The sequence below is a fragment of the Desmodus rotundus genome, chromosome 8, assembly GCF_022682495.2.
Source record: "Desmodus rotundus isolate HL8 chromosome 8, HLdesRot8A.1, whole genome shotgun sequence".
Classification (NCBI taxonomy): Eukaryota; Metazoa; Chordata; class Mammalia; order Chiroptera; family Phyllostomidae; genus Desmodus; species Desmodus rotundus.
The window spans coordinates 124,801,734-124,820,734 of NC_071394.1; the positions used below are offsets into that span (position 1 = coordinate 124,801,734).

At 44.7% G+C, this 19,001-nt stretch overlaps 1 protein-coding gene across 1 annotated transcript in view; it reads right to left on the minus strand.

Moving 5' to 3' along the window:
• Positions 1-19,001, minus strand: part of SCN10A (sodium voltage-gated channel alpha subunit 10) — a 99,833-nt gene that overhangs the window by 46,094 nt on the left and 34,738 nt on the right. Inside the window, exons 5-12 of the mRNA XM_071222117.1 lie at positions 13,519-13,647; positions 12,875-12,966; positions 11,093-11,314; positions 10,633-10,696; positions 7,146-7,287; positions 6,801-6,998; positions 5,892-6,062; positions 1,718-2,011 (exon numbers count right to left, since the gene is read on the minus strand). Of these exons, the coding sequence (XP_071078218.1) occupies positions 1,718-2,011; positions 5,892-6,062; positions 6,801-6,998; positions 7,146-7,287; positions 10,633-10,696; positions 11,093-11,314; positions 12,875-12,966; positions 13,519-13,647 (1,312 nt within the window). The remainder of the gene's footprint in view (positions 1-1,717; positions 2,012-5,891; positions 6,063-6,800; positions 6,999-7,145; positions 7,288-10,632; positions 10,697-11,092; positions 11,315-12,874; positions 12,967-13,518; positions 13,648-19,001) is intronic.

Consider the following 19,001-nt stretch of genomic DNA (forward strand, 5'->3'; position numbering starts at 1 on the left):
TCTGGCTGGTGTGGCTCAGTGGACTGGGCACTGGCCTGTGAACCAAAGGGTGACTGGTTCAATTCCCAGTCAAAGCACATGCCTGGGTTGTGGGCCAGGTCCCCAGTGGGGGGTGCACAAGAGGCAACCACACAGTGACATTTCACTTCCTCTCTTTCTCCCCCTTTTCCCTCTGTCTAAAAATAAATAAATAAAATCTTTTAAAAATGTAGGCACTGTATTCTTCCATTTAACCCTTTAGCTATTTATAAGTCTCTTTACAAGGGGAGACACACAGGCTTGAAGAGTTTAAGGAATTAAAACCCAGGTTTGTGTGACACAGAAGGGCTTAAAGACTTAATCTTGCACAGGCCAAATAATTTAATGAAAATGCATTGATGTAGCAATATCTAGGAAAGTGGTAATGTAGGGATCAATAATAAGGTTTCTTGAATGAGGCATTTTCTAGAATGTTAAATCACCTCTGAGGGGGCTCTGTAGACTAGCTTTGACTTTAGGACTATGTTGGTCCTTGGAGACCTACTCTCCCTTCTCTGCCCAGCTCTGTACCCAGGGAGAGTGACTTGTACAAACTGCATCGCCCTCACTCTCTGCTCTGGTTGGGTTTGGTGAATGGGAGGTGAAAATAGGACTTCGGAGGCTGGAAGGAGAGAGGAGTCCAGTATATAACCCCTGTTTCTCCTCTGCTGGCCTGTGGCTGGGTTCTGGCTGCAGTTTTCCACCTGAGATGACAAGTTCTATTAGGCCACCTTGCACACACAGTGGCTGCTCTTGCCAGGTCCTGGTCCTGGTCCTTTCCCTCACCCCTCCAGCCTGGGCACACACAGCTTCCCACCATGCTGGTCTCTAGGGGCTTCACTGTCCCTTCTTAGCCCCCAGAGCCCCACCCACCCTCTGTAAGTACTCCACTAAACTCTCTCCAGTTGCCCGTTGGAGTGGTTCATCTTTTTCTTGCTGGCATCCCATCAGAAATGGAGCTGAGCTAACTCTGCAAGACTCATCCAAGTCAGGGGAGCCCTATAATGGTCTGTTCCCAAGTCTGTTTGCAAACTGCTCTATGTCTGTGGCTAGCCAGAGAGGGCAACTGAAATACACTCCCAGCATCATTACCGCAACTGGACAGAGAGCTCACGTTATGCCATGGCTCTCAATCCAATGAGGAGTCCCTTGTTCGGCATTACACTCTGTGATTATTCTATTAAGAGTGCTGGCCAGTTAGTCACTGTTGCTTTCATTGTGCATTTTGTGAAGTTATGAGCTCTGAAGAAAGCAAGGGATATGTTGCTTCTGCTGAGTTCAGTCCATGGCACCTCCCAGGATTTCTCTGGGTCCCATTTGCCAAGCCCAGGGTAGCTTGCACAGAGCCACGGGTAGGAAGAAAACCTTCCATTTTTCTCATACTCATCCAGAGAGCAAGCAGATCTATCCCTAAAGCAGTGGCAGTGAGCAGGGACAGAGAAACACTGAAGAACCTATGGGATCAACTGGAAAAGAATCTGTTTCAGTGTATAGAGTAAACCAGAAAACCTGTTGGACCCAGGTAAACTCAGTCTGTCGCTGGGTCTCACTTGCCCTGTTGGTAAAAATGGGGGTAGATGGAGGTGCTGGGCAGAATGATATCCAAAGGGTCCTTCCACGGGTGATACTCTGGACTTCCTGGCCCAAGGCCCCTAGCTGGAGGGCATTCCCAAACAGTCTAGAACATTCATAAACTCACCAAGACTTCTGTGACTCCAGGCCCACGCTCACCAGTGGGCAGTGTGGGGTGCCCATCTTCTCCATTCCCTGGTCCAGGGTGGGCAGGTTGAGGCAGAGGGCTCCTAGAGGGAGGGCCTGGGTGGCGGGTACTCCCACCCAGCAGCAGGGAGTCTCGACGGCTATCATGGTCTCCAAGAAAGACCGAATCATCGGTGACCCCATCAGGGAATGAACCCTCTTGGGCAGGGGCCCGGAAATGAAACACACTGCCGTGGCTGGCCCGGCGTCGCCTGGAGGTGAGACCTAGAAAAGACTGGGCATTGCCCCAGAGGACAGGAAAAAGGGAGGCTGGAAGCTCATCCTGCAAGAAAATCCGGAGCTCAGCACTTCCGTCCACTCACTCCCATTTCCCTGCCTTTATTCTCATGACCTTCTAGCAGCAAATGAAGGACACAGATCTAAGGAATATTCTCAGTAAACCAAGAGAATAGGGGTAGAATAGAGAGAATGGGGAAGGGAATAGGGGAAAAAATATTCTTGACACAACCTGGGGAAAAGCCAAGACGGATGAGAAATTACAGGGTGGTTAAGATCAGCAAATAGGTCCTCATGGCCAAGGACATGTTAGAGGACAACCTTGTGGTTCAATGGGATGTGTCAGCTATTTGTCATCCTTTGGCCACTGGGCTGCTCCACCCAACAAAACTGTGACCTAAGGAGACTCTATTATGCACATCAGTTCTGGAACATGCTTGGTAAATGGTTGTTGAATGACTGAGTGCACTTTATTGCCTGAAAATTAGGTTCTACAATTCATTAGATTCAGCCTGCATGGGTGTGAGAGTTTGTGCTGCAAAGGAGGAGACAAGGGCTTTGTACTGTAATGAGCTTCCAGGATCCCTTGAGGCAAACTTTGAACCATCAACAATGGGGAGATTGAAGGGAGAGTTACGGCCTATTTTCCTGGAAGAATAATGACATTCCTCCAAATCAATAAACATTTCCCGTCAAAATCCTCCTCTGAGAAAACTGTGTGGCTTTAAGAGAAAAGGAGAGAATTCATAGTCCCAGAGGCCCTGGAGTCAGTCGGCTGGGTCAGCTAGTTCTGACGACCACTATGGGAACCTGACTCTAATGAGTTATCAATTATGGCTGGCACTCCCACCCAGGAGCAGGTCATATAAAGTATTTCTAAAACCTAAACATTGACTGCCTCCCAAACTCTGATCATGCTGTTGAAAATTTCCCCCTTCCTTAATTCTGTGGACAAAAAAGGGGCCACATACTAAACCTGACAAGCTCAGGGGAGGCCTGCATGGTGGGCCTTACAAACACAAAAGATGGTCTGAAGTTCAAACTTCCCAACTAAAGGTGAGTGATGGTGGGTAGTCATGTCCTAGGCTGCTAGTTTCCTTGACAAAAGTCAATCTGTCCTTTAACTAAGCTTGTTCATTGTCTTTTTGCATCTACGAATGTTCATGTTCCAGTAATCCCCTTTTCCCAAACCCCTCAGGGCACAGTCTCCCACCAGAGCACAAGATCATAGAATCCCTCATTGTATCTTGTTCTTCCACTTACCATCTCTATGTGCTATAAATGTTCATTGTTAGCTATCCTATATCCACCAATGTGAATTTTACTTTTTATCCAATCTCAGCGATGTCCCCACTTTGCTTCCTCCTGCCTCTCTAATCTCTCACCCATATAACCCCCTTACATCTCCCACTTTGATTCTGATGTATAAAATGTGGTAAAACTGCCATTTTTCATGGGGCATTTTCTCAATCCATTGAGACTTTGATTTCCAGCAATTGTCATCAATTTGGCTCAAATAAACTCAGAAAAATTCTCTATAGGTTTGGACTGTTTTTACACTGACAATCCCTTTTATTTACTAAACTACTGAAGTTCGAACACCTTGTCAGTTTGAGTTCTTCCTACTTATCCTTTTATCCCACAGAACTGAAGCTTCCTTTTTGGGTATTTTGAGCCCAACGCTGTTCAGCAGCCATCATTGCCATCCTGAAATTATAAACAAGAGTACTCTTTTGCCTAGTATAGATGTCCAAGGACCATGGAACTCATAAAACCCCACAAATCCTTCCTACCTTTGAAGCAAAGGTGCAGAGTCAGTAAATCTTTATTAAAGATTGGACAAGTGAGTTATTTGTACTGGGGCAATAGGCAAATCAGGGAAGAAATTAGGAGGAAAATTTTGGTCACATGAGACAGGCAGTGTCTCTTTAGCCACCAGTTAAATATTTCAGAATTAACCTATTGTAGGCAATGATTTCTGAACCTAAGTATTGGACTTGCCTTAAAATACATCATTTAAGTGGGCTAACTCATGTCCTCTGGGTTGCCCAAAACCCTGGCTGTGTCTCTCCTAACTACCCCCCAACTATTCTCTCATTTCTGATGATAAGAAGATGGCTTTATATAAAAACTGCCTGTGGTCTCTTTACCACAAGAATATACCTGGGAAAAGAGGAAGGGGATGCCTTCTTGAATGGACTTCAATTAATCAATTAACATTTAAAAACTACCCAAATGGTGCCTCTCTGTCTTTGTTCATACATGATCTTCTTTGTGCCTGGAAAACATGCCTCCCAAACCCTCCCAGTCCTCAATAACTGGAGGACTCCCTACTCACTATTTACTATTCACTTCCATTATTCCCTCCTCCAGTGAAGCTTTTCCTGATACACACCCACACCCCTAAGAGTCATGTTTCCTCTTCTATTTCCCAAACACCATGTCTGTGTCCCTAATATAGTACAAAACACATGGCTGTTTTTATGTTTGCTTCTTCCATCCGAATGGGAAGTCCTTGAGAGAGGGACCATGTTTTAGTTATCTCTATATCAAGCATCTAGTATTGTTGAATTAACAACAGAGTTCCTCTTTTTTTTCTGTTGAAGGTGAGTCTAGCTGGAGAGACAACCACATACACCAAACAGTTATTGGACATCCAGGTGCTGATTTATGTGGGGCTGAGTGAATGGAGGAAATTAAAGCTCAATTCAGAGTGTCATTGACATTGCCATGGAAGCTGTGATTCATCCTATTCTATGATTGTCAAAGCCCTAGTCAAATCCCCTTTGAAACATCTTCTGAACTGTGCCCTGTGCATGCTGGGTGTTGCTCAAGAGGCGGAGCAAGGAAAAGAAGGGCACAAACTCTGATAGATGCTGAAGTGTGGGTGTCTCTGAGGCCAGTGTGCATGTGAGCATGTCTGTGTACTTATATGCACACATAGGTTTGAGGGTTGGAGAGACAGTATTCCAAAATGTAGAATATTCTTCAGATGAGCACAGGAAAGAAGATAGAGAAGGGAGGGAGGGCCAGAAGGCCTGAAAAATAGCCATTTTAATAATATTTCCCATACTTTTAGAGTGGAAACTATTGTTCTACAAAGGGATTATTATCTCTCAGGCCTGTAGAAAGGGCAATATGTGGGGTACACATGACTTTGAAGGGAGGAGGAGGCTGGAGGGACTTGGTGAGTACAGTGAATCTTAGCGTGGGAAGTAGAGGTTATGCGGAGGCAGAATTGCTACAGGATCTGAAGTGAGGCACTAAGGTTATTCCTAGGCTGGACCGTATCACTGAGATGGGTGTTAGGGTCTTCTGTGCTAACAATAAGTGGGAATTTGAGCTGCAGGGGCTGAGGCACGAAGTCAGAAAGAAGTGGGCAAATGATTTCAGCACCACAGACAAGAACTGCCCTCCCTGTTCCAGAATCACAGATCAGTGTGTCAGAAGGAAGCTAACCCTTGATGTCCACGGGTACACAGACACCTCAAAGTCATGCCAAATATGGGCTCACTGCCTCTCCTACACACCTGGCTTCTTCCTGTAGTGCTCCTATCTTAGAATCACCACCCATCTAATTGCCCAGTCTTGAAACCTGGGAGTCATTTGGGACTCCCTTTTCCACATTCTACAGTCCCAGTCTTGTTGATTCCATGCCTATCCATAAAAGTCTTTATAATCCACCTCCTTGTCCCATCCATAATGATGCTGTCTTAGTATAGGTCACAACTTTGGGGGGGGTCTGAATTACTAAAACAGCCTCCTAATATCTGTGCCTCCAGCTACCTCCCAGCTGCAAACCCCTTCCCACTTCAACCTACTGTCCACAATAGCTGCAAAGGTGGGTAATCTTTACAGCACAAACCTGAGCCCCTTACCATCCTGCGTTGGTTGTAAGGCTCAGATTGGAGTGATTTGTTGTCATCTGCAGAGCCCTCTGACACCCTTGACTTCATTCTGTGCCTTTTTTCATTGGCACTTTTAGAAGCTAAAGGTGATCCAATGTGGGAGTGGAGAGAAGCTGTGTCAATCCCCATTGTTGCCAACACCTGAGGAGAGAGAACAGCGGCTGTAGCCAATAGTATCTGGATGAACTTAGCATAAATGTGTCCTCCAGCACAGGGTGTCCCAGAGGCGAGGGCATCTGGAACAGAGGAGGCCAAGATTAGGACCTGGGTGGAAATGGGATTGAGACGTGGTGGGAAGAGCTACCTCTATGTCACCTCCCTCATTCACACTGTGGAGGAGAACCTGTTGATGACCTGCCCAGGTCCCTTTTACTGGGTCAGTACACCCATCCCCAGTGGCTTGAATGTTAGCTGCTAATGGCTCGCAGCTGAAGCATTCTGCAATGTTTGCTTTGACCGTGCATTTGGCTGGGGCAGGAACGGGGGTACAAAAGGCCAGCCCTTTTGCCTCAAGTTAGATGGGCTAACTCTGTGGTACTAGTCACACCCAGAGTTCCCAAGGGATCACACTGAATGTTGTCTCTGGCTGAGGCCACGTTCTCATTTAATTCTTCCTCTACCCCATCCTGCTTCCTTCACTCTCCTTCTTCTGGGAGCATCCCTCAATAAATCACTTGCCTAACATCTTCACTTGGGTTCTTATCTTTTTTTTGTTGTTGTTGTTGTTGAGAAAACCTGACTTAAGATGGTCTCTGAGGTAAGATAAACCTTCCTAAACTTCCAGAGAATGACAGCCTTAATCTAAGTGACTGGTCCAGAGCTCTTCCCAAGAATGTATAGCCTGCAACAGGCTTCACAAAGTTTTCACTCCTCACAGACCTCCTCCTCCTTCCGGAGCATCTCGAGGGCTTCCTGAAACTTCCTCTCCTTGGCTTCAATTTCATCAATGGTTGCCTGGTTCTGCTCCTCATAGGCCATGGTGACCACAGCCAAAATCAAGTTGACCAGGTAGAAAGATCCCAGGAAGATGACAAGCACAAAAAAGATCATATAGATTTTCCCAGAAGCCCTCAGGGTCTGCAGATTCAAGAGAAAGAAAAGAGACATGTACTCAGAGTAGATGGGCCCCTGACATTGTCAGGTTCCTCCAGGAAAAATGTAGCGATGTTGAAGCCCACCCCTTAGCCTTCAGCCAAGTGTGTATGGGGACATGCAGATCAATACCTGCTGGTAGAGGCGTTCCCAGGAATCCTGCGTCATGAGGCGGAACAGTGAGAGGAAAGCCCAAGCGAAGGAATCAAAGCTGGTGTAGTTAAAATCGGGGTTGTCAGATGTCTTCATGCAGAAATAACCTTCAGGACAGTGGCTGCAGCAAGAAGAGAGAAAGTCATCAATTACACAGCATCTTGCTTACTGGGGGCAAGGCAGCCCAGGGCTGTGGAAAGATTAGAGTTCAAAGCCTGGACTTCCTCTTATGAGCTGGATGACCTTGGACACTTAGTTTCTTAATGTCTCAGTTTCTCTTGCCCATAAAATGGGGATGATAATATTGTCACTTCAGAGTTTCACACAGAAGGGAGTGGCCTGGGGAAGATCAGCTCAGACATGACCCCACAAGGCTACAAGCTCTTTGCAAGTTCATACCAGAGGAGGGAGAGTCAGTACAAATAGCCCAGACTTAAAACCTGAGTCCATTGGATCACCTGCAGAATTGTCTATCAAAGGAGGACTCACATTAGCCAAGTTCAGCGACCAATTATAGATAACAATGAAAACATTTTCCATTGACTGAGCACTTACTGCGTTCCCCTCTCTCACCTCAATGCTTTGCAAATGCTCTAATTGTCTCCACATCCTTTATACAGATGTGGAAGCTGAGGTTCAGAGAAAAGTCAGTTCCTAAACCCACACAGATGCAATGTATTTATTTAAAAGGAGAAATATAACTGTCCAGAAGCCTATGAAGACTGACCAATGAAGGAAGGTCAAATTGGAGACGATTGCTTGGTGAGCATTGGGGTGGGAGTGTTGGATTCCTCTCTCTCAATAAGCGGGTAAGCTGATGTCGAGAAATGTACTTCTAAGCACGGGGCATGTGGAGTGCTCTCATCCACCTCCGTGGGATGACCTGGTCAAGGATGCAGTGATGCTGTGTTTGTATTCTGGATTCTACTCCTCTAGGATTCCCCCCACTAACACCAGCCTCTGGGGCTCTCCTTGTTTCAGATGTCGATGTGAACACTCACTCCTAGAACCCATACCTTTGACTAGAGTCCTGGCAACTTGGTAATAATCAATCCCAATTCTATTTTCAACCTTGGTTTTCAGACATTGTAGACCCACATTTAAACCAAGAGCAAATCTTGTTTGCTCTCCCAAGGAGCTAGTCAACCCATCACTTGCAGGTTCGCTGGTGAACACTGAAGGCAGCCTTATCTCTAAGTCTGCCATAGAACACTGTGTGGCTGCTACACATCAACAGCTAATTGCTCTGAAAATTACATGAGACCACGGTGCAAGGCCTTTTGCATGCTGCCTTCAGCATAGTAACTACGGAATATAAAATGCAAATTTAAATTCCTGCTGCTTTTAATTGGAAGTTACCAGAAGGATGAACAGAGACAATGCATGTGATGGGATGCTGAAAATCATCAAGTATTTCCTAGTGTGTGTTCTCCACCTCAACACCCCAGGCTTTCCTACCACAGTGCCACTGGTCAGTGTGGACTTTTGCTCAGGGCTCTGCTTCTCTGAAGCCCAGCATAGCTTCAAGGTTTGGTGGTCACAGCATGCCATTCAGGGCTTACTCTGCCCATTGTCCTGAGATGGCCTCTACTCGCCATCCCAGCCCTATCCGCTCCTTCCATACCTGGCCAGGACCTCCCCAGCAGGAGGTCTGGCCTCTCTTGGAGCTTGACAAGGTGCTCATGGATGGACCCCACAAATTTACTATCAGTTGTGCTTGGGGCACTCTGGAGCCATTGCCATGAGAAGTGCCATTATCCAGATGGGAAAGGGTCATTGATGGGCCTTTGGTCTAAATTTAAGTCAAGGGAAAATGAAAGCTGACATTGGAACAATCCTCTCCCTGAGTGAAAGAACCAAATGCCAAATGAACTTGTGAAGAAAAGAAGCCATGAAGCCTATGTCGATCAAATTCTCCTGTTTGTCCCCACCCCTCAGCTCTGTCTGAGATTGCTTCTCTAGTGAGCTGGTTAAGGCAGAGCTCTACCAGCTCCATTTGGGGCTGTCAGCTACTCAGGAGTGGGGGTCTTCCAGGCCCCCAGCCTTGGACGTGGGAGTGGTAAGCCTTTCTGATCTGTTGCTCTCTCTGCTCACATCTGCTCCAGTGGTCAAAGCAGCAGGCATCCCTGAGGGGCCCCCTACCTCCTTGCTGGTCTCTGTTCTGCCACCTGGAATGACCTCCATCCAAACCATCCCTTGTTCACCCAGCCTGGAGACATACTGCCTGGCCCTCAACTCTCACCTCAACCACCACCTCCAGGAAACCCTCCCTGACCTCCTCCCCAGCCTCGGATCATCGCCTCTCTGTGCTGCCCCAGCCCTCAGAGCCTCTAGCACAGCACTGGCCCTCCACAGTGGAGCATCTTGATGTATATGTCTCAGAGCTCACAAACTGGCAGCTTGCAGGCTGCATTTGGCTTGCAGAAATATTTTGTTTGGTTCACAGAATATAGACATTTTACAGAATTGGTAGCCAATATTAATGGTTGGGAGATTTCACATACAAATCAAAATTTCCTATTTCTCTTTTAAAAGTTGGGAGAGTTGGAAGCAGTGGACCCACACTTCCACATGGCAACAAAAGGCTGGACAGCGGATGCTCCCTTTCGATGGGGCATGCACTCTCATTGCCATGGCTCCCACCCAGCCTGCTCCTGTCATTTGTTATGCGTCTGGACTCTGTGAGAATTTGAAATTATAAAACCTGATGCCTGTGCTTTTTCCTCTGTTATATGAGGATAATGAAACCCATGGGATGGAGTTGTGATGATTGAATGTGGAGCATTTGACACAAAACATATTTAACAAATGTTAGTTCCTTCCTAGGGTAGATTGCTTGCAAAAATGGCCACAATTATTCCCCTCCCTGTATCCTCACCCCTTGGTGATATGATGTTGCAGCTCCTTCTATCAAAAGGTGAGGTCTGTTTTTCCACCCCTTGAATCTGGACTGACCTGGGACTTGCTTTGGTCAATAGAATGCAGTAGAGTTACCTTGTGCCAGTTCTAAGCCTCAAGAGACCTTGCACACTTTCAGTCTTTCTCTTGGAACCCTGACTCTGCCATGGGAACAAGCCCAGGCTAGCCTGCTGGGGAATGAGAGACCACAAGGCCATCCTAGATCAGCCAGCCTCCAGCTAATCTGCCCCTGAGGATGCATGAGTGAACCCAGTCAATGCCAGAAGAACACCACACTGACCTCGGCCCAATGTGCTGATGTGTAGAATCTTGAGCTAAATAAATGGCTGGTGTTTTAAGCCACAAAAGCTAGGGGCTATTTGTTACAAAGCAGAAGCTAACTCATACACTCCATCCCCAAAGGCCTGGGCTGGCAGAAGCCACAGCTTATGCATTTCTACATTTTTTTTTCAGGACTGACAGCTTAGTCTCTGCCCAGGAAATGTTGATGACAAGAAGGAGAAAGGACTGCTGGGCATTGGCACTATATCATGGGTTGGACACTCACCCTGAATCAGATCCATTGCCACAGAGTAAGCGGTCAGAAGTGCCTGGCTTATTGATGTAGAAGTCTGCAAAAGAAAGGAAGAAATGGAAGCTCTGCATGTGGCTCTGAACTCAAGCCTTGGGTGGTGAAGGCAGCACCTTTTAAGTCTTCTGCCCCAGCGAGGTGAGTTACCTCGGCTGTGTGAACTCAGTGGGCATACACAGGACACTCAGAACAGAAAAAGTTCTACCTGAGAAGAGAAAAGCTGAGCCGTGACTTCGGCTCCAAGCCTCTCCCAGCACGGGCAAAATGACTTGCCTCTGGATTTATAGCTCATTTCTTTCTAAAAGGGACATTTGATAACAAAAATGGGAGGTCCAAAAGTAAAGTGCAATTCAGGAAAAGCCTTAAACAGGAAAGAGGAATCAAAATATATGTCTATGTGGGTACACAGGGGCTCCACACCCCTTGCCAACCAGACCTTCATCCTTATGGCAGAAATTCCACTCGTGCGTTTTATAAGAGGAGTAATTGGCTGTCTCATTGAGAGCTGTGCAATTCTTGACACATTTGTTCTTGAGGTTACCCTTGAAGAGTTGCAGGCCCACCAGAGCAAAGACACTCAGACAGAAGACGGTGAGGATGGTCACATCAGCCAGCTTCTTCACTGAGTGGATCAGGGCCCCAACAATGACCTTCAGCCCTATGGGAAGATGACAGCAATACTCCCACATGGATAAGGCACCACACATAGCCCACACATACGCCTGGCACGCTTGCCTCTTAGCCATCCTACCCTCTCACCACATACAGGTGTGAGGCATTTTACAAACTCTAGAGTAGTTCTAAGCCTAGTTCCTTGTATGAACCCAGTAAAGATGCTTGCCCCATTGCAAAGAGGAGGTTGCTGAGATTTGCACTGCATTTCTCATCATCTTAATGCTAATATGTTCCTGACAATAGCAATTCGATTTAAAAAAGAATTGTCGAGTACCTGCTGTGTTCCAGGCACTGTGCTAATCAAGAGGCTACTAAATCATTCCAGTCCTTTGGCATTTGTCTTTCCGTACTCAGCTCAGTTCTGGGAGAAGCTTGAGGCTGGGGGCACATGAATCTCAGTGTGTGTGTGTGTGTGTGTGTGTGTGTGTGTGTGTGTGTGTGAGAGAGAGAGAGAGAGAGAGAGAGAGATGCAAGGAAAGTAGAATGAGACAGAAAAGAGAGATGTAGACACAAAAGCACAGAGACATGAGCACAGCAATAGTGTAAAACTATGAGAGACACTTGGAAACAGAGAACCTGAGAGGAGGCTACATCAGAGCCAAGCCCAGCTGGCAGCAAAGACAAGGCCCCTGCTTGTTTAAGGAAGGATGATTTGCTGCTCTGGCAAAGGAAATCACCTTCTTTGGGAGAGCAGCTGCAAGGGTAGCAGGAAGGCCCCTGACTGGGGAAGCAGTCTGGGACTGATCTTTGCCTTTTCCTTTTGGTCAAAAAATGACCCCTCGAGCACCACACTACCTGTGTTGGTCCCTGTGCTCGGAGTTGGCGTGTGGTGGAGTTGTGTGACAATTGAGGGGTATCTCCGTAGCAAGTGGGTAGCCCCTAACTAAAGCCTGGGGATGGCGTGGGGTGGGGTGGAGTGTGGGGAAGTTGGGAAAGACCAGGAAGTCTCCTCTGGGCTACTGGTGACATCACATATCATGGAGGCCCAATGAGATGAGTTCTGGTGAATTACTTTTGTTTCTGAATTCTCTGTAATCAAGGGTTCCCTGATTCTTTTCTCCTCTGTCTAAAGGAGCTGAGGCTCAAGCTTTCCAATCTATGGAAATGGTGAAGACACTGACCTGAGCCCTGGGATACCTTCTCCCTTCTTTCCTATTTCCAAGTTTACACCTTTGGTTTAAGGTATAAATGCAAGTCTGACTAGATGGAGGCTTGGCTGACTTCCACAATAAGAACGTAAATCGAGGACATGACCTTCTTCTTGTCAGTTATCAATGGTGAGACCACAAGGTACTGTGGACAGAGCATTCGTGGAGGAATCAAAGACGTTAGGTTTCCAGGTCATGCTTTGCCTCTAACTAGTGATGCGGACTTCTGATTGTGTTTTCTACTCTCTGGACCTCAGTTTCTTTTGCTCATAACTGGGGGCAAGAGTCCATGCCCTCGAACTTTATAAGGCTCTTGTGAAAAGTCAAAGGGGCACATTAGGCTGTGGACACCAACACATGCTCTATGAGTAAATGTGCTGGTTAAAGTAGCTCACCTGGGATCACGGAAACTGTTTTTAAAGCTCTAAGAACTCTGAACGTCCGCAGGCCCGAGAACCCTTGGAGATCTGTTGTTGTGCCGATGTATCTGTAGGACCAGAAGTCAGTCAGCATCTCTGCAAGGAAAGGGTCCCAGAAATGCATGCAGCATAGATAAGGATAATTTGAGGTGACATGAGACTAGGAAGGACCCAGAATAGATAGAGAATCTAATGGCACTTCCATTTATAGACTGACACTAACACAGATTGAATTGTCCCAATATCTTTCCGAATGGCCCCTTTGAGAAGATGCCTTGTGGGCTAGAGGCCCCCTGTGCTACATGTATGGATGGGTATTCAAGCATGTGGGCTTGGCCAACCAGTCTCTGCAGACACCATTCTTCAGGGAAAGATCTTCATGTCAGCTGGGTGCAAGGCTGTGCCTTGTCGGATCTACTTTGACATGTTAGTTATCAGCTCAGATTTGAGGCCTCTGACCTCTCCCTGAGGATGTGGGACGAACCCTGGAAAGTGACTGGGAAAGCCATGCATTTTCAGATGAGGAAGCTGTGTGGAAGTAAGGAAGTCCTGGGTGAGCATGTGCACACCCACAGGCCCCATGCACACACACATACAAATCAGCAGGGAGAAATACTCACGCCAGCATAATGACGCTAAAATCCAGCCAGTTCCAAGGATCTCGCAGGTAAGTGAACTCATTTAGAAAAAATCCTCTTGCCAGTATCTTTATCAAGGCTTCAAAGGTGTAAATGACAGTGAAGACATACCTGGGAGGGAGGGTGGGGAAGGAGAATTAACTGTGCCCTTGAAGGAGTTTAGAGGGAGAGCTGCTGGGATTGTTCCAAAGGAAAACACGTGAAGATCATCCCCAAGGTGGGGACCAGGAAGAAGGCAGGTGAGGAGACCAGACTCAGACTGAGGAACTCTGAGGAGTGGGCGGAGTGGGGCTGGGTATTGTGGGATGTGTGCAGTTGAGATGATTGGCAGCCTTGGCTGCTCTGAGGGTAGGCAGAGGGCATGGCAGGTGAAGAACCACCCTGAAGTTCAGAATGAGGATTGTCCTGCTGCCTGAGGTTCCCAGGGATGCCCTGAGTTTGAGCTGGAGGCTCCTCTTCCAACCTGTTGATGACTGAAGACACGGAAGAGAGACTAGGCCCTGCAGCATTTCTCCACTCCAGACTTTTCTATTTCAACTGCCTTTTCTTCTCACACCATGCCGAGTATCAGGAATACCTGTCAAAGAGCCATATAAGGCAGGAAACTGCTAGGTGTCATGGAAGAAAGAGCATTTGCTCAGGAGGATGGACCCTGTTAGAGGATGACATCTCAAACTGCTGTTTTAATCTGCTGGGCATTTGGCTTCAATCTGAAGGAACAGGTCTGGAGCTCAGGTTGAGAGGAGGGCAGTGTTTCTCAAATGCTCAGAATCCCTACCTCACCTGCAGTCGTGGTTCTCAAATTCTAGCAAGCATCTGAACCACCTGGAGGGCTTGTTCAAACATGGATTTCTAGGCTTTCCCCCGCAGCATTTCTAAATCAGTAAATCTGGGGTTGGGCCCAAGAATTTGTCTTTTTAACAAGTTCCCAGCTGATGCTAATGCTGCCAGTGGGAAAACTACCCTCTTAGAACAACTGACCAAAGGGCTCCAGATGCCCACATAAATCACACAACTTTGGATACAAAGTCTAAGTTATGAATTTTTAAGTTATAAATTATAAACATAAACACGGGTCTTAGAAATGGGAAGACTTTTGATTAAATGTGGCAGTTTGAACATACCATATGTATCTACCTCTCCTTTCTGAAATTCTTAAATGACAGTAAAAAGATTTTTTTTAATGCATAAACCCTCTAGGACAAAGACAGTAGAGAACAAAACATCATTTTGGAAATGAGAGTGAAGACAGTTGAGTGACCACTGACAGAGCAGACCCAAGAAAGCAGAAGCTTTAGCTGGCAGTGGGGAGTCCCCAGAAGCAAGCCGATCCATGCTGCAGAGCCACTTAGGACTAAGAGATGCTAAGTACCTCTGTGGGACTTGTGGGGAGGATGGCAAGAGGGACTGAAATAGTTTGAAGGTCTTCACGAGAAGCAGCTGAGCTTTTAAGATCCTCCTCTACACCACCCATTCCATGAGGAACTGGCTCCGGAAATGGATTGGTTTTTCATCTCTTCAAGAGGTGAATGAGAGGGAGAACACTGCATACAGAAACAGGAAAAACTGACATGCTAAAAGGCAGACAAACCTCCCACCCACCTGCTTCTTTCCCTCAGGAAGTTCTCAGAAGCCTGGCACTCAGGGCAATAGCCCAAGGCACTACGATTTTAATATAGACAGCCTGCAACAAGCATCAGGAATTTGAAAGATGCTTCTAATACCAAAGATAAAGAAACCAACTAGGAAAAGAAAAAGAGACAATGCAGGGAGCAGAAAAGAAGTTAGGGAAAAACCCTATCATTAATATTTTTAGAGTTAAGAGATGAGAAGAAACTGAATACATAAAATAAGAACAGAAGGGTATAATTCAGAATATTCCAAGAAGAAACAGAACTTTTGAAAATAAAAACATGGTAGCAAAAGTAAAATATTCAGAGGAGGGCTGAAGATAAAATTGAGGAAATCTCACAGAAAGTGGAACAAAAGGAAATGGATAAGAGGTGATAAAAAGTATAAAAATTAGAGAATTAGACCAATAGTTAGAGTGTCTGAGTAATAGGAGATCTAGAAAGAGATAGAAAAAATTACCAAAGAAATAATTCCAGAAAATTTTGCCAAACTGAAGAGTCTAAGTATTCAGTTATAAACACATACAAGTATTCAAGAAAATTAATGAGAAGTGTCATGTCAAGGCATAACATCACAGACTTTCAGAGCATTTGCGCAAAGACGGAAGCCTAACTCTTTTTGAAGGAGTGACAATCACAGGTCATGTACAAAGGAATGAGAATCAAAATATCAGCAGATGTCCCAATAGTAGCCTTGGAAGTTATAAGACAATGGAACAATGCCTTTAAAATTTTTAGGAAAATGATTTCTAGTGAAGAATTTCTTCTACACCTAAACTGTTAAGAATGAAGACAAGTATAGATATGCAAAGTCTCAGAAAATTTACTTCCTATCTACCCTTTTGAGAAGGTTACTAGAGAATGTGCTCCACCAAAACAAGGAAGTAACCAGTAAAGAGGAAGATATGGGATACAGGGGAAAGACAAATGGAACCCAAAAGAGGATGGAGAAGAAAAAAATTCCAGAAAAGAGATGTGCATCAGGCCTAGAGAACATCTAGGCCAGATTGAGGCAGGAGATGGGGGAGTCGAAGAGTGATATCCCCAAGAAAATTTGAAACTGGTGGTTAACCTGATGCATTTGAATAAATTGAAGCAATAATCAAACATCTGAAGAAGGGTTTGGGAACAAATTAGTAAGCAACTGAAGAAATAAAATCCTTATTAACTCCAGAGAAAGCAAAAACATTGTGCAAAAGGCAATGTAATCAAAATACACTGCATGACTCAGCTGTGAATAGAATTTGCTTAGCAACACTATTCTATAATTGCGTGTGCAATCAGACAACTATGTATTGTCTGGTTAGCTAACTAAAATTTGTGATGGAACTAATGGGAAGATGAGTGTGAGAGGAAATGAGTCTGTGTATACAGGCCTTATTCTTTTTTCTTTTCCATAACAGAAAGTCAATGGATAATATCTAAAATGGAAACAAAAGTGGTATAAGTATATTATTAGAGATAAGGAAGTAGAAGAAGAAAGAGGTAAAAAAGATGAGAGTGTTTGCCTTTGGAAACATGGAATTAGAGGTGAGAAGATGAGAAGCATGAAATTGTTTCTGTTAGGCTCTTCATAGAACTCTGACTTTTAAACCACAAACCTGTATATCGTAAATAAAAGTAAAAATCAAATTAAAAAGTGAGAGGAAAAATAGTGTTTGAAATCATAGCTGCTTGTGAGATCCACTTTCATATCTTGTTGGTTCTCCCTACCCCCACTTTTGTGTTTTCTAAATCAGAAAATCTTAACCCAGAATTATATAGGTTGTTGTGAAGCTTTGATGGACAGTTCTGGCTTTTCAGATCAAATGCAGACCCAGAAATTATGGAGAGAGTTCCTTCTAAAGACGACTTTCAGTGGGCTTCAGAGGACGAGGGTCCCAGCTTAGTACCCTGAGAGCTGGAAGGTGGGAGGTCTCAGCTTGGGGGACAGCATCCTCTGTCTCTGGTGGCATTTGACTTGTAAGATAATTTCTTCGTGTTCATTTGCAGCATTTGGATGTGATTTGTAATGCGCAAAAGATATATCCTAAGTGTTCTTTTTTTCTGTTGAGTGAAGAAAATCATCAGGTGTTGGGAAAAAGTCAAACTCTCAGGCATTGTGGCCATTGGCCAACTCTCAACCATTGTTCAGTTTTAAGAAATTCCAAGGTTTGATCATTTAAAGATCCTGATATTTGGGCCCTGAAGATCCATACTATTCAAAATCCCAAATGTATTACTGAGACACAGCACGCAATCTGACAGAAATGGTAATTTTAAAAGATTTCATTTCTTATTTTAAAACACCGTAAACCTTCTTTGTTCTGTTTTGTTTTTTGTTTTTGCCAGCCAGAGCAATTCAATGTGGGAAAGCAGCATCTTGTACTCACTTTTCACTTCTGCCCTAAGTGACCACAGTCAGTTTGTAGTCACAGTTGCCACTCTGTCCCTCAAGAGCAAGTCCAGGTCCTGAGGCACGCGATGGGCGCCTGTTTTCCACAAACAAGGCACAGACCACATCGGCAACACCGTTCATTTGTACACTGATGCCTTTCCTTGCTGACCTTGTGGCTGGAGCTTCTTCAATACCAATTCAATGAATCCTTTTTTTTTTTTTTCCGATTGTGGCAGAATATGCGTAACAAAAAATGTCCTCCTGTGACCATTTTAAAGTATACAATTCAGTGACACTGAGTACATTCCCAGTGTGGTGCAGCCATCCCCACCAGCCATCTCTAGAGTTTTTTCCTCATCCTGAATTGAAACTCTACTCCTGAAACAACCCCCTGTTCCTCCCTCCCCTCCTCCCTGGCAACCTCCGTTCTACTTTCTGTCTCCATCAGTTTGCCTGTTCTAGGGATTTCCTATAAGTAGGATCATACAATTTTTGTATTTTGGGTCTGGCTTATTTTACTTAGTATGTTTTAAAGGTTCATCCATGTTGTAGCATGTAGCAGAATCTCATTTCTTTTTAAGGCTGACTAATAGTCCATTGTGTACGGCCATACCACACTTTGTTTATTCGTTCATCTGTTGATGGACATTGGCATTGTCTCCTCCTTTTGGCTATTATAAATAATGCTGCTGTGAACAGTCATGTACAACATACCTTTTAAAGCCTATTTCATAGCTTACAAATTAATCATTAATTCAGAAATCTCTTTTAAAATTAGCTTTATGATAAATAAGACAAAAAATCATCGAGCACTGCTTTCTCATATATACGGTGAATATATACTTCCATTTGATTTATGCATAGTTTTGTTAAATTATAAAGTGAAATGTCTGGTTGTTTACATACATAATAGTCATTGATTTGAAATGCCAATCATATTATAAGAAAAAGTTCTGTACCAGTTGTTTTCTGCTTTCTTTCCAACTATAATATTTGCTATTGATTTTGAAGCTGGCTTCATATTTTACCAGCAAGAATATAATTTACTTGTTTTTGCTAAAAGGATGACTGTAGTTTTCTTGTTTTCTAGCCGTTAGCATCAAATTTTGACAATTGGGTACTGGAAAGCCTTATTTTTTGTTTGTACTAGAGAAAGTCAATTGATTTAAGAGTGAGGTTGGTAAGTTTTATTGGAAAATAATGTGGAAGTTTTGATAGCTTTATATTATTATTTGATCAAAGTGTTAACGGCTAATAAACCGGGTACTAGGACAGAAGGGTCATTCATTCAATACACTTTGATTATCATTTTTCATTGTCATGCTTTCTGTTTTCTCAATTACTTTTTATCTGCCTTTGTGAGATTATCCACATCCATTGTCTGTCTGTCGCATGACATATAGACCACGCTTCACATTTATAACGGAGTCCATTTGTTACTTATATTTGTGGCCTTA